Consider the following 26,284-nt stretch of genomic DNA (forward strand, 5'->3'; position numbering starts at 1 on the left):
TGAAGAGGGATTGGCATTGGATTCAAAATCTAATCCTAAGAGATTTTGGAAGTATGCTTCAGCTCAGAATCCAGGGAGACACTCAATTACAGAACTACTTGTGAATGGCAATATAGTTAGTACCCCAAATAATATAGCAGCTAAACTGAGTAGACAATTTAAGTCAGTGTTCACACCTCCAGACAATGCCCCCTTACCAGAAGCACCAGAATATTCTATTGAGGAACCTATGCAAAAGATAACTGTGGTCGCCTCTGATGTGGAGAGGTGGCTGAAGCTACTTAATCCTAAAAAATCAATTGGCCCTGATGAAGTTCACCCATGAGTATTGAAAGAAGCTCATGCAGAAATAGCCCTTCCCCTTACAAACATGCTTCAGAAGTCTCTTGATACTAAGCAGATTCCTCAAGACTGGCGGGATGCAAACATTACACCTGTACACAAAGGGGGTAGCTGCAACAATGTTTCCAATTATCAACCCATTAGTCTTACATCTATAGCTGGTAAAATCTTAGAAGGAATCGTAAATACTCACATTGTCAAACACCTGACCACCAATGAGCTGCTCAGTGATAGTCAGCATGGCTTTAGACATGGATGCTTGGTTGAAACTAATTTGATTGATACATATGATTATGTTACTGAGCATCTAGATCAAGCAATCCCTGTCGACTTAGTTCTATTGGATTTTGCAAAAGCCTTTGATAAAGTATGTCACTGTTGACTAAGGACCAAGTTATTTGCAATTGGAATACATAATGAAATTGTAGAGTGGGTGTTCCAGTTTCTTTCCATTAGAAAGCAAAGGGTGAAAATATTTGGAAAAAATGGAAGGTATTCTTTTCAGAAGAGGTGGAAGCATTAAGTGGAGTGCCCCAGGGAACCATCTTGGGACCAACTTTATTCAACATTTATATTAATGATGCACCAACCACAGTCAAAAATAAAATAAGTCTTTATGCTGATGACTCCAAACTCATTGGAACTGTCAATACACCTGATAAGAGAGCCTCTATGCAGAATGACCTGTGGGTACTTTCCCATTGGGCAACTTTGTGGAGGCTTGAATTCAATGTAAATAAATGTTGAACAATCCACTTTGAAAAGAAAAATGAGAAATGCCCTTATCATATTTTAGGAATAGATGGATCAAGACAGACTATTATCTCATCTGAAGTGGAGAGAGACTTGGGGGTCATAGTTGATAAAGAATTAAAATTCACTATATAAACACAGACAGCTGTAGCCAAAGCACTCCAAACCCTGGGCATTATAAAAAGAACAATCACTAGTAGGTCACCTATGGTGAAGACTAAATTATATGAGGCATTGGTCAGGCCTAATTTGGAGTTTGGCATGTTTGTTGCTAGCCCCCTCAACAAAGGTGACCAGCAGAAGTTAGAAACAGTTCAGAGACAGGCTACAAAAGCAATTGAGGGATGCAAATACTTAAACTACTCATCCCATCTGAAGAGGCTGAAACTCCCCGCTCTTGTCTACAGACATAAAAGGGGTGATATTATCATGACGCATAAGCTCCTGAATTACAACTCTCCATTAAATAAGCTATTTCAATTTGACCAGTCTGCCAGAGCTGGGGGCCATAGTTGGAAACTGTATCAGAAGAGAGCTGCCACTAGACTATGCAATAACTTCTTCACTTACAGAATAGTGAGTTTCTGCAATTCTCTCACCACAAAAGCAGTCACTACCCCCAGCACTGCTGCCTTTAAAAGAGCCATTGATGGAGAATGGTCATCAAAGCCATGGCAAACTGAGTGGGATGCTGTTGAGATGTCCAACCATTGTCATCACTAACAAGCAATTCTACAGGATTTAATCCTTATTTTGCTGGACAATGTGATTTAAGGTAATAAATAAAGGCATTGAGTGGTATGTTCACTTTGTTGGTAAGTCAATTAAATGAACTGTGATATGTTTACCCACCCCTCCCCCTCCCTAAGCCATTTGCACCTAAATCAATTTGAAGAAAGGTTATCTTTAAAAAATTAGTTGTCTATATATAATTCAGGGTATATATTTGTCATGGCACATGAGGGGTGTTAGGTCTAGCTTACTGGTTGGCTCTGAGGAATGAGATTGGGGTAAACCTCTAGTTTAACTACTTTTTGCTATCTTGGAAAGGGGTTAGGTTATTTGAAGCTTTCAGGGACTGGTGTATAGACTAAAGTATGTCCTGGGAAGACAATATGAAATGACTATTGTCACTCTTTCTCCTTCTAGAGGGCCCTAAATTTTAATGACCTTTGAAAATCTTTGTGTTGTAAAGGGGAAACCTTGCAAAATAGATCTTCTGCTTGAATGAAGCACAACAAAACTATTTTCAGCTTCACAACTTTGCTCAATCCCAATTTACAAGGTTTCAAAGATCCAAAAGTACATTTCCTAAATTTAGAAAAAACTCATTGATATGGCTTATAATTCTACTCAAACAACAGGAATTGCATTTTCAGAGCTAAGACCAGAGAAAAAGAAACAGATGACTGGAAATTAAGGTAAAATGTTGTTTTATAAAAGTTTCAATAGGTGAAACTTTGAAGAAACCCTTGAAGTAGGTAAATATATAAGACTTAGAAATTAGAAGAGAGCTAACATGGAAGCTTGGCAGTACCTTCATTGAGTATATTTTTGGTCCTGGATTCATTAGTGTAAGTTTCATTTTCCTAGCCTAATCCCTTTCTAAGACAGCAAAGTAGTTAAATAAGGATTTTACCTAAAAATTAGTAAGTATTTAAGAATGTTTTAAAGTAATTTTCTGAGTTTTATAGTGTCCTTCGAATGAGTGCAAATACAGCACTAATAGGCCTACTGGTAGAGCAGCTAACAGGTAAATATTGAGCACTCTACATCTCTGACCTATGAATAAAGTAAACATACCACATTGGTGCCTTTCTTTTAGGCTCTTTCAAAATATAATGTTTCACTTTTATAACATACATGTTTTTAAAGGTCATCAAAGGTCAGGGCCCTCTAGTGGGAGAAGAAGTGGAGGTGGGTATTTCAAAATACCTTCCCAGGGCATTCTTTAACCTTTAGACCCAACCCTGAAAGTTTCATTTTGCTAACCTAACCCTTTTCTGAGATAGCAAGAAGTCAATTAACTAGAATTTTACCAAATATAATAATTGTCTTTGTTGCAAATTCAATTTTAACTTAATCTTTCTAACCATACCTAAATATATAGCCTATATTATGTATTTCCCAGGTGTATTTTGACTTTTGATTTTGCCACTGTTGATTCAATTTACCAGTAACCTGATTTTAACAAGAGTGATGCTAACAAAAGGTATAAAACATACCTAAATTAGGTGAAAAGGATATAATCTTTTAGGGTCTAAAAGGGGATTAAAATTTTACCTTTGCTACTCTTTTTTATATAGCCTCTCAGAATTCTACCTTGCAATGAATCTCAAGCTACACTCAAAGGGATGTCCAAAAGTAAGATCTACTTGGCTAATAGGCCTAGCCTAACAGAAAAGAATTGAAATAAATTTTGAGTTGACATTGAAAGGTAATCATACAGAAAAAGGGTTATATACTGTCGGGTCGGCAAAAGGGTTATCATCAAATCCTGACATTTTATTTTAATAATGTGACAAATCAATCATCCAAAATCCAAAAGATAGTGAATTATTCTATTTGGGATAGCATCTAGAAAATTACACGCTTTTTTTGCCATCTATTTAAAATGAAACAGAATGCATATCAGAAACCATAGGACGATTACAAACAAGTGCTGAGACAACACTACAATAAGGGAAGACATAGAAAAATAAAAGATGAAAAAATGTACAGTCAGTAAACACAAATACCCGCAATTCCATTATGACATTACACTATGGTCAAATGGTAAGATATTTGGACAGGATTGCTCAAATATCATATATCAAATATTCATATAATATATTTATTCATATATTTCATGTGTTTCATATATCATATAAACTTTTGAACAATTCTTAATAATATTTAACACTTTTAATAATATTTCAAGTAATTCTTCCCGTAACTCAAGAAAAGCCTTTTATTCTGTAACTTTACCGAGAGTGTAAAATAATTCATTCTCCTTTGAATATTAAAGGAACATTGAGTTACACTCCTCCATTCCAAAATCAATTAATTATTCCTGACATGTAGTCCCTGTTGAAGGTTTGGTTGAAAATCTTTTCCCTCCCCCTCCAGACAGTCTTTTCTTTTGGCCATGCGATCGTGTGGCCAGCGTTAGAACAGGTGGTGGGCACGTCATCACATATTCTCCAACGTTTTTGTTTGATAATGTCTTTGAAGCACTAACCAAATGCACAACACTGGCATTGTAATATACAAAACTGGAATTTTTTTAATATTAGTCGCTAATTATATACTTTATAACATATTTTAATGTTCTCACCAGGTTATTTTTAGATTGGACTTACTTTTAACTCCCAAAAATAGGAAATTGTGCAACTTAATTGAAAGTAACCCTTTGTATATCCGTTAAACATGGGCACTTTCTGTTTTTTTGAAGAAACAGAAAAACATAAACAGGGCTTGAATGGAAAAGAATAGGTCAACAAAAAACAGAAGACCTGTTCCTCTTTGTTTTTTTTGTGAAAACAGAAAACTGCTGTTTTCGTTAAAAAAAAGCTACAACATTCTTTGCTGTCCCATTGTCTGTGCATATAAATAGATTGTCAGGTTTACCGACTCTTGAACATGCAACATATAATGGTCCATGGGAAAACAATCCGTATTCAGATCTATACCTCATGATTCTAATGATTGCCCTTGAGCTTTGTTGATGGTGATTGCTAATCGACCATTCCCTGAGTCGCCATCGTCATTTATATATCCCCCTGTGCACCCCGGCGTCCCCTTTGTAGTTATGTCCCTGTGTCCCGGTCGTCATTTATATTCCCTGTGTCCCGGTCGTCATTTGTGTCCCGGTGTTCCAGTCTGTGATTTCTCTTTGAGTGTCCCGGGCGTCATTTATATTCCTTGTGTCCCGGTCGTCATTTATATCCCCTGTGCCCCCCGGCGTCCCCATTGTAGTTGTGTCCCTGTGTCCCGGTCGTCATTTATATTCCCCGTGTCCCGGTCGTCATTTGTATCCCGGTCTGTATATACATTCGTTTTTTAGTTTTGTTTTTCTCCTTTATTTTTTTCCTTTTTTCTTTTTTTTCTTTTTTAGTTTATTTAGATTTTTAGATTTTTTAGTTTTTTTTATTATTTTTTAGTTTTTTTGTAGTTTTTACCATTTTTTTAGTTTTTTTATTTACTTATGTCCTGGTCGTCATTTATACTCCCTGTGTCCCGGTCGTCATTTGTGTCTCCGTGCTTTGTTGATTGCTAATTTATATTATATTTATATTTTTTATATTTATTAATATTTTTTTAGTTTTCTTTTTCTCTTATTTTTCAGTTTTTTCCTTTTTTTTAGTTTTTTCTTTTTTAGTTTTTTTTAGTTTTTTACCTTTTTTTAGTTTTTTTAGTTTTTTAGCTTTTTTAGTTTTTAATTCAGACGTCATATGCGGACAAACACGACGTCACTCGACAGACAGACAGACAGACATAACCCACAAACAACTTATTTTTATATATATTTATTCATATTTTTTTAGTTTTCTTTTTCTCTTTTATTTTTCAGTTTTTTCCTTTTTTTAGTTTTTTTCTTTTTTAGTTTTTAGTTTTTTTTAGTTTTTTACCTTTTTTTAGTTTTTTTTTTAGTTTTTTTAGTTTTTTAGCTTTTTTAGTTTTTTTATTAGTTTTAACTTTTTTTGTAGTTTTTGCCTTTTTTATTTTTTTCAGTTTTTTTTAGTTATTAGATTTTTACCTTTTTTTAGTTTTTTTTAGTTTTTTAGCTTTTTTAGTTTTTTTTTTCTTTTTAGTTTTTTTTGTAGTTTTTACCTTTTTTAGTTTTTTTCTTCTTTTGTATTAGTGTGAAATAATTCAGACGTCATATGCGAACAAACATGACGTCACCTGATCCATCCACAGATCCACACACAGACAACTTATTTTTATATATATAGAAGATACATATATATATATATATATATATATATATATATATATATATATATATATATATATATATATATATAATCTTTTTTCAAGCCCTATATGAAAACAATAGGGTGCTGGTTGCCCTCCAATCACCTTTGATTCTTAAAAAGGATCCTAGAACTTTCAATTTTTCAAAAGGGTACTAGAGCAGATATTATTCCATATATGAAAGGGGCCATCCCCCTCAACGCCCCGCTCTTTACGCTAAAGCTTTTTATTGTTTCAAAAGGTAGAGTTGTGAGAAAGAGTCAAACTTTAGCGTAAATAGCGGGGCATTGAGGAGGGCACAGCCCCTTTAACATATGGAATAATTTCTGTTAGTTTTAAGTTTTAATGTCGCTCCCTACTTTCAGTTACAAAAAAACGTGATTTTTTTTATTTTATTTCCAAACGATTTGGACTATACAGGCTTTGATTTTGGCTCACCGTACATGAATAATTAAAACAAAATTTGCACATTATTTTTTTTTTTTAGCTAAATGGCTTTCTAAAAGTTTTGATCAGACGATTTTTATACAAAAGGGGCGGAGAAGAGGGCCTAGTTGCCCTCCAACTTTTTTAGTTATTTAAAAAGGCGACTAGAACTTTTAATTTTATTTACGAACATTGTTATTAGCAATAAATATACGTAACTTACAAATTAACTTACGTAACGAACTTCTATATTCGTATATTTTATTACGTATACGAGGGGGTTCGCCCCTCGTCAATACCTCACTCTTTACACTAAAGTTCGAATGTTGTTCCAATTCTTTAAGAATTAACCCTGAATATGAAAGGTCGTTTAATAAGAATAAATAGGCCTTTTGAAATTACTAAAAATATTCTAGCGTAAAGAGCGAGGTATTGAGGAGAGGACGAACCCCTTCAGATACGCAATAATTTTTGTTTGTTTTAAATTCTAATGTTGATCCTTACTTTCAGTTAAAAAACAACTTGTTTTTTATTATTTAATTTCTAACTGTTTTTACTAGAAAACCCAGCGCTGCGAGGTTCTCTGAAACGCTTAATCTGACGGTAGGATTTTCGTTAAGATTCTATCACTTTCAGTGGGTGTCTCCCCCTGTTTTCCGAAATAGGCCAAATTTCCTCAGGCTTGTAACTTTTGATGGGTAAGACAAAACTTGATGAAACTTATATATTTTAAATCAGTAATAAAATGCCATTCTTTTGCTATAACAATTGGTGTAAAAATTCCGTTTTTAGAGTTTTGGTTACTATTGAGCTGGGTCGCTCCTTACTACAGTTCGTTACCATTAACTGTTTGACAATGGGCAAAGTTCATAAATTGCAGCCCTTCCCCCAGGGACTGAGGGGGAGTAAGTCTTCCTCAAAGACATAGTTATTAGAATTTTCGACTATGCTGAACAAAATGGCTATCTCAAATTCTGATCCGGTGACTTTGGAATAAAATGAGCGTGGGAGGAGGCCTAGTTGCCCTCCAATTTTTCTGACCACTTAAATGGGCATTAGAACTTTTAATTTCCATTAGATGAGCCCTCTTGCGACATTCTAGGAGCATTGGGTCAATACGATCACCCCTGGGGAAAAAAACAACACGTTTTTGCAGATAGGAGCTTGAAACCTCTACAGCAGGTTTCTCTGATACGCTGAATCTGATGATGTGATTTTTATTAGTATTCTATGACTTTTAGGGGATGTTTCCCCTTTTTTTTAGAATAAAACAAATTTTCTCAGGTTCGTAACTTTTGATGGGTACGACTGAACTTGATGAAACTTATATATTTAGAATCAGCATAAAAATTGGATTCTTTTGATTTATATATTGGTATGGACATTCCGTTTTTAAGAGTTTCGGTTACTATTGAGCCGAGTCGCTCCTTACTGCAGTTTGTTGCCACAAACTGTCTGACTAATTAGAACTAAATATCTAAATACAACTAATAAATCAAAAGTATTTTTTTATACAGCAGAAACAGAACTTACATATTTGGAAACTTCCTATAAAACACTGAATATAAATTAATAACTATTTTGGACTTCTAATGTTAGCTTCACTATCAATTTCTTCTAGTCTCTTTTCTATGGCTTCAGTTTCTAAGCCATATTGTTTGTTATATTTAAGGGCTGTTTCCAAATGTGGCTTCTCAAGACCTGGCACATGGTCATAGATACTACGCTGCAAAAAGTCATCAACATCATTTTCTTCACGCAAATATAAGAAATATGTGAGGAAAACTGCCATACTTAGACACACAACATATGTCTGAAACCATGGAGCTGGGTCCTCGGCACCACCGGAAATAGATTGACGTCCTGTCCAAGAAGCAGCCTTACTAGCTGAGAATTTTACTGGTTTGTCATCTTCAATTTTATCGGAAGAGGCATATGTTCGTGACGAAGCCGGAAAACTGTAGCAAGACAAACTTTGACAAATTTTGAAACATCTTTGAAAACCAACTCTTGACAAGCTATACATCCTAGAAAATATTTTGATTAAAATATTAATATTTTTGCAGGGAGGATCGGTCCTGAATATAGAAGAGGTTTAAGGGAAACAGCATAGCTGCCAAATAGTGAAACAATAGTGGAAATGTAAGCAAATCTGTAAAACACTACACACAAATAAAAGGACGCTTTTGTGAACTTTTTTAGAAAAATATATCAGCACTTCTCTGATGATAGAAGAGTAGCAATAGCAAACAGAACTTTTTTTTTAACTATGACACTGCATTATTTCTTAACAAGAATATACAATAATACTTGATCTTATAAGTGCTAATTAGAACTATAGGGCTACATTATTCTGGAACTAAAAATAGTCAGATTAAAAATAAATTAAATGTCTTTTTTTTTTACAGCAGAAACAGAATTTATATATTTAGAAACTTCCCATAAAACGCTAAATATAAATTAATTGCTATATTGGACTTCAACTGTCAGCTTCACTATCAATTTCTTCTAGTCTGTTTTCTATGGCTACAGTTTCCAAGCCATATTGTTTATCAAACAGTTCGTGGTAACGAACTGTAGTAAGGAGCGACCCGGCTCAATAGTAGCCAAAACTCTAAAAAATGGAATTTTGATATCAATAGCTACATCAAAAGAATCGCATTTTAATTCTGATTTTAAATATATAAGTTTCATCAAGTTTAGTCTTACCCATCAAAAGGTACGAGCCTGAGAAAATTTGCATTATTTAAGAAAACAGGGAGAAACACCCCCTAAAAGTCGTAGAATTTTAACGAAAATGACACCATCAGATTCAGCGTAACAGAGAACCCTAATGTAGAAGTTTCAAGCTCCTATCTACAAAAATGTGGAATTTTGTATTTTTTGCCAGAAGACAAATCACGGGTGCGTGTTTATTTGTTTGTTGTTTTTTTTTCCCAGGGGTCATCGTATCGACCAAGTGGTCCTAGAATGTCGCAAGAGGGCTCATTCTAACGGAAATGAAAAGTTCTAGTGCCCTTTTTAAGTGACCAAAAAAATTGGAGGGCATCTAGGCCCCCTCCCACAATCATTTTTTTCCCAAAGTCAACGGATCAAAATTTTGAGATAGCCATTTTGTTCAGCATAGTCAAAAACCATAATAACTATGTCTTTGGGGATGATTTACTCCCCCACAATCCCTGGGGGAGGGGCTGCAAGTTACAAACTTTGACCAGTGTTTACATATAGTAATGGTTATTGGGAAGTGTACAGACGTTTTCAGGGGGATTTTATTTTGTTTAGGGGTGGGGCTGAGGGGAGGGGGCTATATTGGAGGATCTTTCCTTGGAGGAATCTGTCATGGGGGAAGAAAAATTCAATGAAAAGGGCGCAGGATTTTCTAGCATTACTATAAGAAAACAATGAAAAATAAACATGAAAACGTTTTTTTCAAATGAAAGGAAGGAGTATCATTGAAACTTAAAACGAACAGAGATTATGACGCATATGAGGGGTTCTAAAAATGCTTTAGCATAAAGAGCGAGGTATTTAGGAGGAGATAAATGCCTCGCTCTTTGTGCTAAAGTATTTTTAGTAATTTCAACTATTTATTCTACGGCCTTTCTGATTCAGGGGTCATCCTTAAGAATTGGGACAAAACTTACGGTTTAGTGTAAAGAGCGAGGTATTAACGAGGGTAAAAACCCCCTCGTATACATAATAAAATATAAGATTATGAAAGTTTGTTACGTAAGTTAACTCTTAAGTTACGTATATTTTTTACTAATAAAAACGTTCGTTAAAAATTAAAATGTTCTAGTTGCCTTTTTAAGTAACTGAAAAATTGGAGGGCAACTAGACCTCCTTCTCCACCCCTTATTTCTCAAAACCGTCTGATCAAAACTAAGAGAAAGACATTTAGCCAAAAAAAGAATTAATATACAAATTTCATTTTAATAATTTATGTGCGGAGAGCCAAAACCAAACATGCATTAATTCAAAAACGTTAAGAAATTAAATAAAAAAAAACTAATTTTTTTAGCTGAAAGTAAGGAGCGACATTAAAACTTAAAACCAACAGAAATTACTCCGTATATGAAATGGGTTGTCCCCTCCGCAATCCCTCGCTCTTTACGCTAAAGTTTGACTCTTTGCCACAATTCTACTTTTTAAAACAATTAAAACACTTTAGCGCAAAGAGCGAGGGATTGCGGAGGGGACAACCCATTTCATATACGGAGTAATTTCTGTTCGTTTTAAGTTTTAATGTCGCTCCTTACTTTCAGCTAAAAAAATTAGTTTTTTTTATTTAATTATATTTAAGGGCTGATTCTAAATGTGGCAACTCAAGGCCTGACACGTGTTCATAGATGCTAAGCGGCAAAAAATCATAGGATAACAAGGATAGGCTGAGTGTAAAAGATGGAGCTGTTCTGGAGTTGTGAGGTGATTTGGGGCCTCTGTTCCATCAAAAGCTGCCTCCTCTATCCTTATACTCAAAAGAAGAATCCTGCTTGCATGGTACCACAGCTCCAACTTCTTATGCCCAGCCAACCCTTGTCAGGGCATCTGTTCAAGTTCATTTATTTATTAATCGCACATATATATATATATATATATATATGACATAGGCCCATGGGGAGACAAGCTCGAAAAACTAGGCCTAGACAAAGAATAAAATAATAACACACTACAATACAAAGATAAACATGACGGCAAAGATACAATAATACAACAATAGTATGAAAGTAGCAGCTAGCTCACGATCATTCAATACTGTTGAAGAAATTAAGAATGTAATATTATTAAATATAAATTAATACTGGAAGATAGCTGAGAGGCCCATAATAACCCAGAGCAACGAACCATACAAAAACTTTGCCTCACTAAAAAGATACTTGATTAATTAAAAATAATCCTGAACTAAATGAAATTTAAGTTTCTTTTTTATTAAATGGATAGAGGAAAATTTATCAATAAGAGCCTTGTGAGCATCCCAGCACCGAGCTATTGACACAAACGGAGCGAATTTAGATCTCTCAGTATTATACTTGTCAATGTAGATATTCTTTTTTTGTCGAGTGTTATAATTATGTAAATCTTGTGATTGGGGGAACAAACTTTGATGGAGGTAATATGGCGGTAATTTCTTAATGTCATAATTGATTTTGAAAAGAATTGCTCCAAAAGCAAATTGTTGAGAGAATGGAAGTATATCTAGATAAGTATATAAAGATGCAGTAGAAGACTTATTTGGAAGTTCAATAGGTGATGGAATAAAAAGTTTAAGGATTCTTAGGGCTTTATTTTGTAAAATCTGTATTGGTTTAGTATGGCTTTTAAATGTAGATAAATATACTAGAGAACAATAATTAATATTAGTCTGAATCAGAGCAAAATAAATACTTCGTAAAGCAGAGTAGGGCAAACAAAGCTTTAACCTTCGCATTAAACCAACATACCTTGAAATCTTTAATCGTAGATTTTGAATGTGTGTTTTTAAAGATAAGCTTTCGTCAATCACAAGTCCAAGGTACTTTGTCATTTTCACCCGAGATATTGATAATAGATACTTTGAAGAAGTAACCCGGGTAATACGAGGGCAGATATTTGACTTTCTGCCGTAAATTATGAAATTTGTTTTTGATACATTCAAAGCAATAAAATTTGAAGAACACCAATCAAGAACATTAGAAAATGCAGTATTCAGTTTTGTCTCCAACTCCTCGTCATTCTTTTCAGAAATTGAAACTGCCATATCATCAGCAAAATGTGTGTTGAGACACGGGGATGTAAAAGCGCGGTGAAAATCATTTATATAAATTAAAAAAAGGAGAGGACCTAGGACAGAGCCCTGAGGTACCCCAACCTTCGAAGACTGATGTACAGGTGAAGAGAGGAAATTGCCTCCATCTAATCGTTGCTTCCTCTTATCAAGATAAGATTTAACTAGATCCAACGCCGGTCCACGCACACCACAATTATCCAATTTACTAAAAAGAATACAATGGGATATTGTATCGAATGCTTTTTTAAAATCTAAATATATTGTTGCTGGAATTTCACCTCTATCTAAGCATTCATGAATATATTGGATGAGAGCAACGATAGCATGTTCAGTGTTGTGTCCAGACCGGAAACCAAACTGGAAATTTATGAAGAAATTAGACGATTTAAGAAAGTCATAAAACCTCTTATAAATTGCCTTCTCAAGTATTTTAGAAAATGCTGACAAAATAGAAATAGGGCGGTAATTTGATGGATTTTCAGGAGAGTCACCTTTGTGAAGCGGAACTATCCGCACTTCTTTAAAAGCAGATGGGAAAACTCCAGTTTTAAATGAAAGATTAATTATATGCTGTAATGGTAATATTATTGCAGACAGTATTTCTTTAACAATTTTAGAACTAGACCCGTCAATTCCCGCTGAATTACCTGGATTTAGATCACACACTATTTTTGTTATTTCAGAATGAGAAATAGGCCCGAGAAAAATTGAACTACTTTGAGGAGATGGAAGGTATGAAGAAAAATGTTTATTACTACGTGAACCAAACTGGTTCATTACTGATGAAACAATTTTCTCTCCTATTTTAGCAAAATGAGTATTCAAAATATCAGCCACTTTCTCCGATTTATTAGTAGTCGAACCATCTTCTAAACTAATAACTTCAGGAAAATTAGACTTACTTTCTTTTTTTATAAAATAATTAATTAAAGACCACGTTTTGCGAGGAGAATTTTGAGCTTCTTCGAAAGACTTTTTATAATACAATTGTTTCGAAAACGTATCATTGTGGTTAATTTATTTTTGAAAATTCTAAAAATTTTTAATATTATAATCAGTTGGATTCTTTAACTGCTTTTTAAATAACTGATTTTTTTTCTTAACTGATATCAAAATTCCAGACGTTATCCATGGCCTTATAGGAAATTTTTCTCTGCAAATTTTAATCGTAACAAATGGGCAACTAGAATCAAGGCAGCAATTGAAATTTCTTAGAAAATTATCAGTTGCCATATCTGTATCCTCCGTGGATATTACCTCCTGTCAATCCAATAGTCCAAGGCTTTCATTCAGGTGCTTTAATGTTACTTTATTTATTAAGCGTCCTTGACGTTCCTTACTTACCTGTGGTATTTTATAAGTAAAAGCTAAATCTGAAACCAGCAGGAAATGATCTGATATATCACATAAAACAGCAAAATTTGCTTGAATAGGTAAAGATGTAAAAATATTATCAATGAGAGAAGCAGAACTAGGTGAAATTCTTGTAGGTATCAGGCAAGTAGGAAGCAGACACGCAGAAAAGCAAGAAGACAATAACTCAACAGAAGATTCATTTGAAGCTTCTAGAAGGTCAATATTGAAATCTCCGGAAAGGATTACATCTTTATTTTGAAAATGGGGTTGATGCAAAAAATCATGGAGTTTAGAGAGGAAAGATTTGACTGGAGAAGAAGGCGGTCGGTATACTACGCAAAAAAAAACATCTTTTTTTCCAAGACTAATTTCAGTCACCATTACTTCAAAAAGCATTTCCTCATGAGAACCTTCCAGATTTGCAATGCGTCGAAAAGAGATACCTTCTTTAACTATTACTGCTAAACCACCTTGGCGCCTAGTCAATCGGTTTTTAAAAATAAATTGATATCCAGGAAAAACAACCTGAGGAGTCAGGTCTGTAAGAAAAGTCTCACAGAATCCAACGACATGACAAGATAATTTATGAACTACATCAATAAGATCATCCTGTGAACTAAAAAAACCCCTACAATTTAAAAATCCTGTTCTCACAACACCGGTACTGGGAAGATCAGAAACTTCGGAAGGTAATTTATATTTACAATTTGGAAAGTTAATTAGCCCACCGTCATTTATCTTATTTCCTGAAAATTTATCATGGCTCTGGAATATGGAAAAATCAAAAGGGTTAGACTCAAGGTATCTCAGTCTATCCCCAATGCAATTATCATCCAATGTGCAAAATCAGAATTATGATCCGAACTAGCAGAAACTTTTGCAAAATGCATACCGTCTGTGTCTTAAAGTAGCAAAAACAACTGAACCAGTGAGAACTCGAAAATAATGAAAGAAAAAGAAGACAACAAAAGACAAAAAAAAGGGACCATGATTATTACGGCTAGATCGTATTTAAATTTTAAACAAACCATGATGACGACAAGAAAAAAAAGAAACAAATATATATATATATATATATATATATATATATATATATATATATATATATATATATATATATATACATATACATACGCATATATATATACCCATATATACACACATACATACATATCTCCCTACAAATTAAAATATAACCCATACTAACAGCAAAAATCATCACTTATCTCGACAAAACCCCATAAAAAAAAAAAAGAAAAAAGAAAAAAGAAGAACTTTCAACTGTTGTCACTTAAAAGGAATAATAGACAATTTAAATAATCATTATAATCTTCACTGGAGTTCAATAATAACTATTAAGCTTCATGTTGGTCATCATATTTTATCCACTTATCAGAGTTCAGGTGACATACTTCTAACCATAGATCCGCTCCCTTTAGTTTGATCCTGGAGGACTCCCATTTTCCAGCTTCGCGCAGACCTTTAGCCTTAGCAAGGAGGTTGTTCCTGATATCGTTAAGTTTGGGAGGAAGATCAGACACAACGCGAGCTCCGGACCCTTTAAGCTTCCCCACATTACGCATAATTAATTGCACATCTTTGTCGTTGCTAAGGGAAAGAAAAACTGGTTTTAACGTCTCAGTTTTCGATGAGCCTCGCTTAGTGGTAATGTTATTGCTTGTTTTAGACCCCAGTCTATACAAATTGTCAATTGTAATAGGGCTAGGAATTCCCAAAGTATCACTGATCCATGATTTCACGTTAGATTCCAGGGTTTGGTTACCCTTTTCGTTTCGTAGACCATGAATGATGAGGTTTTTTCTGCCTTTTAAGTCAATTAGCAATAGTTCTTTTGAAAGTAATTCGCAGGAAGCTTTATGAGCATTCAATTGACTTTCAATTTCACGAATCCTATTGCCACGTTCTATTCCATCCGATTTTATGACTTCAATATCAGCTTTCAAGCTCACAAACTTCAATTCGTTTTGGTTTGCCAAAATTATATCAAGTTTATCAAGTTTCATCAGCTTGGCATAAATGCTAACTTTAAAGTCCTCAAAATCCTTTTTGCTGACGCTCGCCATCATTAAATAAATCAATAATTACGATCTAGTTAAAATCACCTTAGATCATTCCTTGCTATCAACACTAATCTTATGCAAAAAACAGGTTTTGCACGGTTGACTTAGCGAGATGCTAACACCTTGAATGACCAGCCAGAGAATAACAATTGTCTTACTGTATTAATGATTATATCCAAAAAGGTGTTTGCAGTATGAACTCTCAAACATAACTGTGATTTCGTTTTGTCCCTAAAATGTAGTAAAAGAAATCCTGTAGGATACACAGTAATTTCTCAGATGCCTTGCAATTTCAGGTTCCAATTTTGTGCCTGTTTTGAAGCTGCTGGTGTTCAATTTTTTGGTTTTGAATTTCCCAAACTTATCCTCTGACTTTTCTTTCATTTTAAAGATAGTGTAAGTGTAACACATACAATAATGTACTTGAGATTACACTTGACAATAATCAAGTTCTCTTCTGTACTTGGCACTTCAATTCAAGTACCCTACTTAGTATTTTACTCAAGCATCAAATACTGAACACTTCAGAAAAGTAAAAAGTGAAAACACACACAAGTATCACTACAATATCTATCCAATATCTGGATAGACTGCAACATCTATTACATCTTGGATCTATCCACTAGACTGTAAACATAGGTTTAAATACCCCCCCCCCCTCAAAAAAAGTGCTGTTCCTGGCCAATGGATTTCGACCTTTTTAAAATACTCTTCAGTTTTAAATCAGGCTACATTTTAACAATGTAATTACTGTAATTATTGTTGAGCTATATCAATTTAGTTCAACATATTAAAAACTGATTCCCTAACTTAGTTTTTATTGAGTATATTTTTCAATTTGTATTAAATACCTGGTATTCCGTATTATTATACTCATTATTTCGAAAAATGAACTTAAATAATGGATGAAAATGCTTCCACTAAAAAAAAAAAAACAGTTTAAAACACCTATAAACTTTTTATGTGCATAATAATTAGCATCAATATCAAGAATTGTCAATTCACAAAAATTAGATGGATGGGGTGGCAAATTTTATCTTTCAAAATCTAGGAGATGTATAATGTACATCTATCTAGTGTACATCTAGGAATGTTATAATGTCTATATATATATATATATATATATATATATATATATATATATATATATATATACATTATTAACGAAATGGGCCAACAAGTCAAACCTTAGTGTAATGATCTAGAATTGAGGAAGACGTAGTCCACCTCAGACTCAGAAAAATTACTATTTGTTTTGAGTTTTAATGTTGCTCCTCGTTTCCAGTTAGAAAACCTTGTTTCTTTTTAAATTAAAAAAAAACTTTTTCACAAAAAAGTTTTTCAAAGAAAAGCAACCAAAGATGACCAGAAATAAAGTGAAAAGTCCAAGCCCAAAACTACCACAAATCACCATCAATAAATAAATGAAACCCAAAACGAACAGAAATTACAATAAATAACTGGGTCAAAGTCGAAACGAGCAAAAAGTAATGAGTAGGGCTGTCGCCCCCTCCCCCCGTGGCTGCTAAAGGCCAAAACATAATTTGCATTTTAGCAAAAACAATCTTTTATTCGATCTGTGTGTTTATATTTTTGTCATAATATAAAAGAAAAAATAGGAAAAAAACACCATCATAACCAATATTAATGAAAAGAACAAAGGAACAAGGATTGGCAGTTTAATATATATATATATATATATATATATATATATATATATATATATATATATATATATATATATATATATATATATATATATATATATATATATATCATTAAAAACTTCCTCCCCACGGGAAGTTTTTCCCGGGGGAAATATCCCCTCCCCCCAAAATAATATATTTCCTAAAAACAAATATTATGTAAACAGTGGTCAAATTGCATATCTTAAATCCCCTTCCTCAGTGGCTGTGGGGAGTTGTGTCATCCCTAGAGGCATAATGATTGGATCGCTTAAATGTGCTGAATCAAAGGGCTACCTCAAAAGTTTGATCAGATGTCATTGAAGAAAAAAGGATATGGAAGGGTTGTTACTTGCCCTTAAATGTTTTTGGTTATTTGAAAAGGTCACAAGAACTTTAACTCCCGTTCCAATGAGCCCTCTCCTAATCTTCTAGGACCATTGGTTTAATACAATTGCCTAAAAAAAAAAACTTGGATACATGATCTTTCTTCTGGCAAAAAAAAGAAGCAAGAAATTTAACTCCCATTCCAATGAGCCCTCTCCGAATCTTCTAGGACCACTGGTTTAATACAATTGCCCCTGAAAAAAGGCAAATAAATACAGATAGGTGATCTTTCTTCTGGCAAAAAAAAGCAAGAACTTTATCTCTCATTCCAATGAGCCCTCTCCTAATCTTCTAGGACCATTGGTTTTAATACAATTGCTCTTGAAAAAAAGCAAACAAACACGGATAATTAATTTTTCTTCTGGCAAAAAAAAAACAAGCAAGGGTTCTTTCTTCTGGCAAAAAAAGAAGCAAGAACTTTAACTCCCACTGCAACGAGCCCTCTCCTAATCTTCTAGGACCACTGGTTTAATACAACTGCCCCTAAAAAAACAAATAAACATGGATACAAACATGGATGGATTTAAAATCACAGATCTAAGTTACAAGGTACTTCTAAATATGAAATTTCATTAACATCCAATCACTCCTTTGTAAGTTAATAATACCTCATTTTTCTAATTTTTCAGAATGAATCCTCCCCCAAATCCCCCAAAGAGAGTGGATCCATTCTGGTTATGTCAATCATGTATCTAGGAATTGTGCTTAGTTTTTCAATCAAGTTTCATCCCAATCCCTCCACTCTAAGCGTTTTCCAAGATTTTAGGTTTTCTTCTCCAGCTCCCGCCATGTCACTGGATCAAGTCGGGATTTAAAATAAGAGCTCTGAGACATGATATCCTTCTAAATATCAAATTTCGTTAAGATCAGATCACTTGTTTGTAAGTTAAAAATACCTCATTTTTTCCAATTTTGCCAAATTAACCATCCTCCACTTCGTCCCAGATGGTCGAATCGGGGGAAACGACTATTTCTAATTTAATCTGGTCTGGTCCCTGATACGCCTGCCAAATTTCATCGTCCTAGCTTATCTGGAAGTGCCTAAACTAACAAAACCAGGACAGACAGACCAACAGAATCTGCAATTGCTATTTGTCACTTGGTTAATACCAAGTGCCCTAAAAAGCACATAAACACGGATATGTGATATTTCTAATGGCAAAAAAAAGAAACAAAGCAGGAACTATAACTACCATTCCAATGAACCCTCTCTTATTCTTCTGGATCATTAGTTTAATACAATTGCCCCTGAAAAAAATAAAAATAAAATAAACATGTATACATTATATTTCTCAAGTTACCACATTACATGCCCATAAACATTATTGTAGAAGTAATTGAGTATCGAAAAGGAAGAAATAGGATAACAAAAAGAAGATTAGAAAATGCTTTTATTGGCAATTAGCAGTTTTGAACCATCAACTGAAAAGAGATGCTCAACTTGTACAGATGACCCAATACAAGTGCTGTACTCTCTAAAAACCTTTAATACTGATGGATTTTGTAGGATAAATGCAATGTATTGATGACTATTACCAATGGGTTGCAACAAATCTACTTTCAAAGATAAGTTACTCATCTTGTCTTGTTCCTAGTTTTGGCTATTGACTTCAATGAACAAAAAAGGATCAGCATTGTTTGGTTAGAATATGTTTCTAGCAGCTGGATGGCATGCCAGGTTTCTGTTGCAAGTTCCTTCTTGACCCATAACAAGTCATCTCCTCCAGTATTGCCTCCATCAGCAAACTTTTCTCATGCTCAGGCACCCATCTTGCTGAAAAAGCTAGGTGAGTACCATTGGCAAAGGCAAATTCTCTGAAGGTGTCATTATTAAAGTCTATCAAGAAAAGGCTTGAAGACGTTTCTTGAGGCCAGCTAGGATTATCTTCACAAGAGCATTTGTATGTCTCAGAGCACTGCAATGTTTCATGACTCCCACATTCATTTTAGTCCTATCAATACAGACAATTCTGTGCCTATGAAATAATCCTTCTCGTATTACAAAATGTCTAAAGCTTTTACCAGAGGCTCAGCGACTTTCACATATTCAGCCAACATTTCAATTTCATTGCTTTTGAGTCTTGGCACCCTTAGCTTATCAAGTGCATTCATCAGTTTATCTGTCTTATGGATGACTATCACTTACTTCACATCATCATACATTGAATTCTATCTTAGGTCAATGTTGGTATTACTGGAACAATTGTTTGGAGTCATGAAACTATTGTTAATAGATGCATTTTGACTTTTTGAACATCTTTTCTCTCTTGCAAAACTACCGCAAACTCACCATTATGGAGTTATCATATATTTGCACATTAGGGGGGAGGGGTAAAGCATAGCATATATTAAATACAGCAATGGTTAGTTTAAGTATTTAATATATGCTATGCTTTACCCCCACCCCCCTAATGTGCAAATATATAGCCCAAATTTGTTTCTAAACTATTACAGATTCATGATTTCAAATATCTGATCAACAAAAACTGAAATGATTGCAATCACTGTATGTATAAATACAAGAATATTTGGGCCAGAATAACTCCATAACGGTGAGTTTGTGGTAGTTTTGCAAGAGAGAAAAGATGTTCAAAAAGTCAAAATGCATCTATTAACAATAGTTTCATGACCCCAAACAATTATTCTGGTAATACCAATGTTGACCCTATCTTATCCTATTTGAAAAAAACAAGTTACTTTCCTATTAGTTCTCTGAACTTGTCTGGTGCTTTAGGGCTCCAGTGAGCTGTATTCCATAAGGCCTGACATTTTGTAAGTGCTGTACTACTAAACCTTGTGTATGGTTCACATGTGAGAGCCTGCTTAGCATTTATAGTTACTACTGAGTTCAGCATTTGGCTGCAGCAGCATGAGATGGTCAAGAAAATTCATAGTCACCATTCATGACAGTCTGTGTAGTACTACTGGCTAGAAATGTACCAACTGACCTTATAGTACCTGCTTTAGGAGCAATTATATCATCAGACTGTTGATCAGTAGTGACAGTTTCCTTTTCATTGGAGTCTATTTCATCAGACATACCATGGAAATCATCACTCTCAATTGTTGCCAGAGCTACATATACTTTAAAATACCTTCATAAAGTTACTTCTGTTGTCAGTTGTAGTTTTAGTTATCTTTTCATTTGGGAGATTGTACTCTTTGCTTGCACTATTCAGCTGAAATGCATATGCTGTGTGATTATGAGTCCTAACAAATCTGGGGCATGCTGTAGTTGCAGAACTTCTTGAAAGGTCTGCCTTGAGCCAGTGAGTTATGATACCAAGGTAGTTATTGTTGTTTGCATCCCAAGCATCAGCTATTGCACAAAAGGAAATCCAACTTTTTGAACTTGTCAAGGACAAGTTTCACCCTCCCAGGAAGTTCTCATTTCCTTTAAATTTTTATTTATGACATCCTCCCAACCCAGATGAGGACAACCTGCTTTCCGTGTAGCCCCAGACAGTTGGCCAAAAAGAACAATCTTTGGCAATCTTTTGTCTTTCATCTGCAGAATGTGGCCTAGCCATCTCAATCTTTCCTTCATTATAGCCCTAGAAAGTGGGATTGAACCACATTTTTTGTACAGCCTACTGTTTGATATAAGTCAGTCAGCTGGGTACCCAGAACAATCCATAGGCAATTTCTCTGGAAAACATCTAGTAAATTTTTGTCTGCTTTTAGGAGTGTCCATGCTCCAAACCATGGTCATCACTGTAGCTTCCAATATTCTAATCTTGGTTTGTAGACTTATCTTCCTATCCTTCCAAACTTTTTTTTTACTGTGAAAAAAAGCCTGAGCCTTAGCCATTCTACTTTTAACATCTTCACTGCTCCAACCATCTTTACTAATAATACTACCAAGGTAAGTGAAGCTGCCCACCTGATCAATCTTTTTGTTACCCAATCTCACCTTTTCATCTACACTTATTTCTAGCCTTAGTGACTTAGTCTTCTTAACATTAATTTTCAAACCTATTCTAGCACCCTGAACTTGCAAAACCTCAAAAAATTCATTCAATTTGCTTATACTTTCATCTAATATGCTTAAATCATTAGCATAATGTAAGTCCAGGAGCGTTTTCCATCCCCATTTCATTCCATGGTCTCCAATTGCCTTTCCTATGCTCCTTAAGATAAAGTCCATCAAAGTTATCCATATAAAGGGAGATAGAACACAACCCTGCTTAGCTCCTAATTTAATGCAAAACCAGTTGCTAACCTCATTTCCAAGCTTAACCCGCAGCAGTATTATTCTTGTACATAGCACAAATCACTTTAATGTATTTGTCTGGTATACTATATAAGGATAAGGCCTTTTCTAATGCTCTTCTATCAACAGAATCAAACACTTGCTCATAATCAATAGAACTGAGGACCGAAGGTGTTTGACAATGAAGGAATTTCACAATTATTACCCTAAGAGTGAAAACTTGGTCAACACTTCCTCTGCCTTTTCTAAAACCACATTGTTCCTCCCTTAAAACTTTGTCTACAGCATCTCTCAATCTAAAAAGTACCATATTACTAAGTAATTGGCCACCTACAGAGATGAGACTAATGCCTCAATAATTATGACACTAGTTCTTGTCACCTTTCTTATACAATGGTTTAATTAAGGTTTTCCTAAAATCATTAGGTACTTCCCCTTTTCAACAAGAGCTAAGAGCTCATATGGCATGAGCTCTAGCAAAATTCTAAGAATCAATAGATTGGTTTAAAAAGATAATCAGAGGCTTAATGCTGGTCAGGATTTAAAATAAGAGCTCTGAGACACAATGTCCTTCTAAATATCAAAATTCCTTAAATCTGATCACCCACTTTAAAGTTAAAAATACATCATTTTTTCTAATTTTTCCTCTCCCTTCAGCCCCCCAGATGGTCGAATTGGGGAAAAAAACATTGTCAAGTCAATTTGTGCAGCTCCCTGACACACCTACCAATTTTCATTTTCATAGCAAGTCCAGAAGCACCAAACTTGCAAAAGCAATGGACCCCCCTAACTCTCTCAAAGAGAGCAGATCCAGTCCAGTTCTGTCAATCACATATCTAGGACATTTACTTATTCTATCCACCAAAATTCATCCTGATCTCTCCACTCTAAGCATTTTCAAAGATTTCCTGTTTCCCTCTCCAACTCCCCTGATATCACCAGATACATTCAGGATTTAAATTAATAGCACTGAGACACAAGGTCCTTCTAAATATCAAATTTCATGAATATCTGATCACCTATTTGTAAGTCAAAATACCTTATATTTTTCAATTTTTCCTCTTCCTCCAGCCCCCCCCCCCAGATGGTTGAATCAGGGAAATGACTGTTATCAAGTCAATTTGTGTAGGTCCCTAACATGCCTACCAGTTTTCATTGTCCTAGCACATGCAGAAGCTCCACCAAAGCACAGGAAATCCCCCCAACACCCCCAAAGAGAGCAGACCCATTCCAATTATTTCAATCATGTATTTAAAACTTGTGCTTATTCTTTCCATCAAGTTTCATCCCAATCTCTTCACTTTAAGTGCTTTCCAAGATTTCCAGTTTCCAAGATTTCTATTTGCCCATCCAACCCCTATGTCCCTGGATCAAAATCAAATTGAAAATGGAGCATCTGATGCCAAAGACCTTTCTGTATATAAAGTTTCATTAAGATCTGACCACCCACTTGTAAGATAAAGATACCTCAATTTTCATGTTTTCCAAGATTTCCAGTTTCCCCCCTCCAACTCCCCCCAATGCCATTGGATTTTGTCAGGATTTAAAATAAGAAATCTGAAGTACAATATCCTTCTATATATCAAATTTCATTAAGATCTGATCACCCATTAGGAAGTTACAAATACCTCATTTTTTTCTATTTTTTTCAAATTACCCCCCCCCCCCAACTCCTCCAAAGAGAGCAGATCCAGTCCAGTCATGTATCTTGGACTTGTTCTTATTCTTCCCATCAAGTTTCACCCTGATCTCTCTACTCTAAGCATTTTCTAAGATTAGGGCCAGAAGTAGTTTCTGGCCCTGTCTCTTGGTGACACCAGACAGGGTTGGTGAGAAAATTGAACTTGGATTCATATGTTACCTTTTTACTAGTTGAAAGTAGACAAGATTTTCATGCCTATGCACAAGCACCTGTTGTCAAGGCACATAAGAATCTTGGTATAATACAATAACATTCACTACTGGGTCCCAAACTCTCATGACCAAGCTTGACAAGAGCCTAGCCCAAAATGTTTTGTGTTTAGGATGTCTATTGCTTACTCAGTCAATATAACTGATTTAGCAGCTTTCAAATCAATATACCAAAGGGTAACAAAATGCATTAAAGGTTTCTATGATGTCCCTTATTCATTATGTATCTACATGTTTCAAATACCATCCCTTGCTCATCATTGCAAGCTGGATGATTATAACTCACTAGATCATGAATACTAATAAAACCATTGCTGGCCATTTTAATCTGAAAATTAAAACAAACTCTTATTAGTTTTTGAAAAACCAGGCAAACACCATACTAATAAAATAGCCTAGGCCTAGCCAACCTTATAGCCTTAAAATGCTAGCCTAGATACTAAACCAGAATAAAGAAAATATGGTAGGCCTACTTGTATGATATAACCCCTAATACTCAAGTAGTTCATATATTGATGCATTGTAAACTGGCTTCTTTTGCTTGTTTCTTTCAACTTAGCATGAGATAAGATAAAGAGAAATGACATAATAGATGGTAAATATATGATTTGGGGTTATAAATTTGTACATTAGGGGGTTGGGGCAAAGTGTTTGGACATTATGAAGTCAGAAAACAATTCTTACTTCATATCAGAATAATCTTAGCTGAAACATTTTACATCCAGACCTGCTGTACTTTAACCCCCCCCCCCTGATGTGCAAATATTTAGCCCAAATTTCTTTTTAAAGTAGGCCTATTAACCTATCTTCACTTCTTGAGTGGTATGGTTATAGGCTATCATACAAGTAGCCTACCAAAAATTCTACTAGACCTAATACAATTCTGGCTTTAAAACATACAGCAATTTGACAATAATCATATTAAACATTGCCATTCATTCTATTTCGTGCTTCTCAGTAATTTTTAGATAGTCTATTATAATTTTGAAGTTCCCAAAAGGTGTATTTTAATCAACGCATTTGTCAGAGATCAGGCACAGTCCAAGTACAATATTTTTGAGGGAAGAATTGGTACACTTGGAAAGAGCATAAAAAGGTGCACCAAATTTATTAGCAACCTATTGCAAGTTCTACCTAGCAAAGTTACTACAACATCTGAAATTTTATTAACTACGTAGAAATCTAAATAAGTAGAGAATAGCACAACAGTTTACGATACAGAAACTTCATACGGTAGATTCGCTTACTAGCTAATATTGCTATAATTCACAATTATATAATTTATTATAGCCTAGTTTTACAATTTTCTAGGCTGATAAATTGTGTCATTGCTGAAACTTATTTGAAAAAGAAAATTAAATAGATGGCATGAAGGACGCTGCGCTTCAGAAGTCAATATTCATCAATAACAACCAAACATTTGTCACTATTTGCGCTCAGAAACACAAGTTAGTTTTGTATTCGGTATTTATGTGATACTTTTTGTGACAAACACTTTCTTTTATTTACTTTGGTAATAATAATTGTTATTTTCTTGTAAACAAGTCCTGGTAGACAGTGGTATTAATTTTCGAAAATTTATGTGCATGGGGGGAAGTGAAATTTTTTCCCAATTCTTTTATTGCTAAAGTGCCAAAAAAGGGTTCTCTCAATAAAAATACCCCAACAAACATCATTCAACATCAGGGGACAGGTAAATACCCATCTCCTTCCCTTGACCGATGTTATTGTAGGGAGAGTGTGAATTGATTATTCTAAGAGATAATTGGTTGCTGAAAAGCCCCCAAGGCTTAGATTTCAAATTCTATGCATTCTTCAATGCTAAATAATAGATATATCACTAATAAATTAGGATGAAAGCATGGTCCTATTTAAGGTAGCTTGAGAAGAGATGTAAGTGTAGAATACCCGACAAAACGAAAAGAAAATGCATGAAAGTCTGTCACAGGCAGGAGCTAAGATTCGGAAGAAAAAAAAAGTCACTAAACAGCTAAGTTTACAGAAAAAAAGGAATATAAATATATTTGAGTGAGTACAAAGTAATTGAATGAAAACTAATGATGGTGTTAGTAACTGTCAGTTTTAATAAAATATAATGCTAAATAATGTGTTTCAGAATTTAGAATCAATCTTCAGCCAAGGGAATACTCACTGACCGGAGCTACTCCTGAAATGCTCATGGGAGATGTTGATAGACTAAATATATGAAGCGTGAAAGACTGTTGCCAATTAGATAGAATTATTTTTTTTTGCATTGTCTTCTCTTAAAACTTTGTCGACAACATCTCTAAGTTTAAAAAGTATCATCATTTTAAGTAATTTGCTACCTACATAAGCCAGGCTGATGCTTTTATAGTTACAACATTTACTTTCGGTAGGAAATATTCAATACAACTGTATGTCG

General features: G+C 34.4%; 3 protein-coding genes across 4 annotated transcripts in view; 1 reads left to right on the plus strand and 2 right to left on the minus strand.

Moving 5' to 3' along the window:
* LOC136031255 (secretory carrier-associated membrane protein 1-like) overlaps nt 1-3,688 on the minus strand; it is a 50,729-nt gene extending 47,041 nt beyond the window's left edge. Inside the window, exon 1 of one of the 2 annotated variants that reach the window (XM_065710673.1) lies at nt 3,561-3,688. In XM_065710673.1, coding sequence (XP_065566745.1) covers nt 3,561-3,599 — 39 coding nt within the window. In that variant the 5' untranslated portion in view covers nt 3,600-3,688. Of the gene's footprint in view, nt 1-3,542 lie in introns of both variants that reach the window. The other variant, XM_065710672.1, reaches the window with a different exon arrangement.
* Nucleotides 1-26,284, plus strand: part of LOC136031259 (short-chain dehydrogenase/reductase family 42E member 1-like) — a 443,764-nt gene that overhangs the window by 339,188 nt on the left and 78,292 nt on the right. The gene's annotated exons all lie outside the window — the stretch shown is intronic.
* LOC136031256 (uncharacterized) lies at nt 7,972-24,830 on the minus strand. Its single transcript, XM_065710674.1, has 2 exons — nt 24,781-24,830; nt 7,972-8,507 (listed from the first exon to the last, which is right to left on the minus strand). Exons 1-2 carry the CDS (start codon nt 24,813-24,815, stop codon nt 8,057-8,059), a joined length of 486 nt encoding a protein of 161 aa, XP_065566746.1. The 5' UTR covers nt 24,816-24,830; the 3' UTR covers nt 7,972-8,056.

Source organism: Artemia franciscana, chromosome 9 (assembly GCF_032884065.1).
Source record: "Artemia franciscana chromosome 9, ASM3288406v1, whole genome shotgun sequence".
Taxonomy (NCBI): Eukaryota; Metazoa; Arthropoda; class Branchiopoda; order Anostraca; family Artemiidae; genus Artemia; species Artemia franciscana.

Coding starts and splice junctions, on each gene's coding strand:
- LOC136031256 (XM_065710674.1), bottom strand. CDS start 24,815: ATGGCAATGTTTAATATGATTATTGTCAAATTGCT. Junction 8,508..24,780: donor ATGATTATTGTCAAATTGCT/GTATGTTTTAAA, acceptor AATATTTTCTAG/GATGTATAGCTTGTCAAGAG.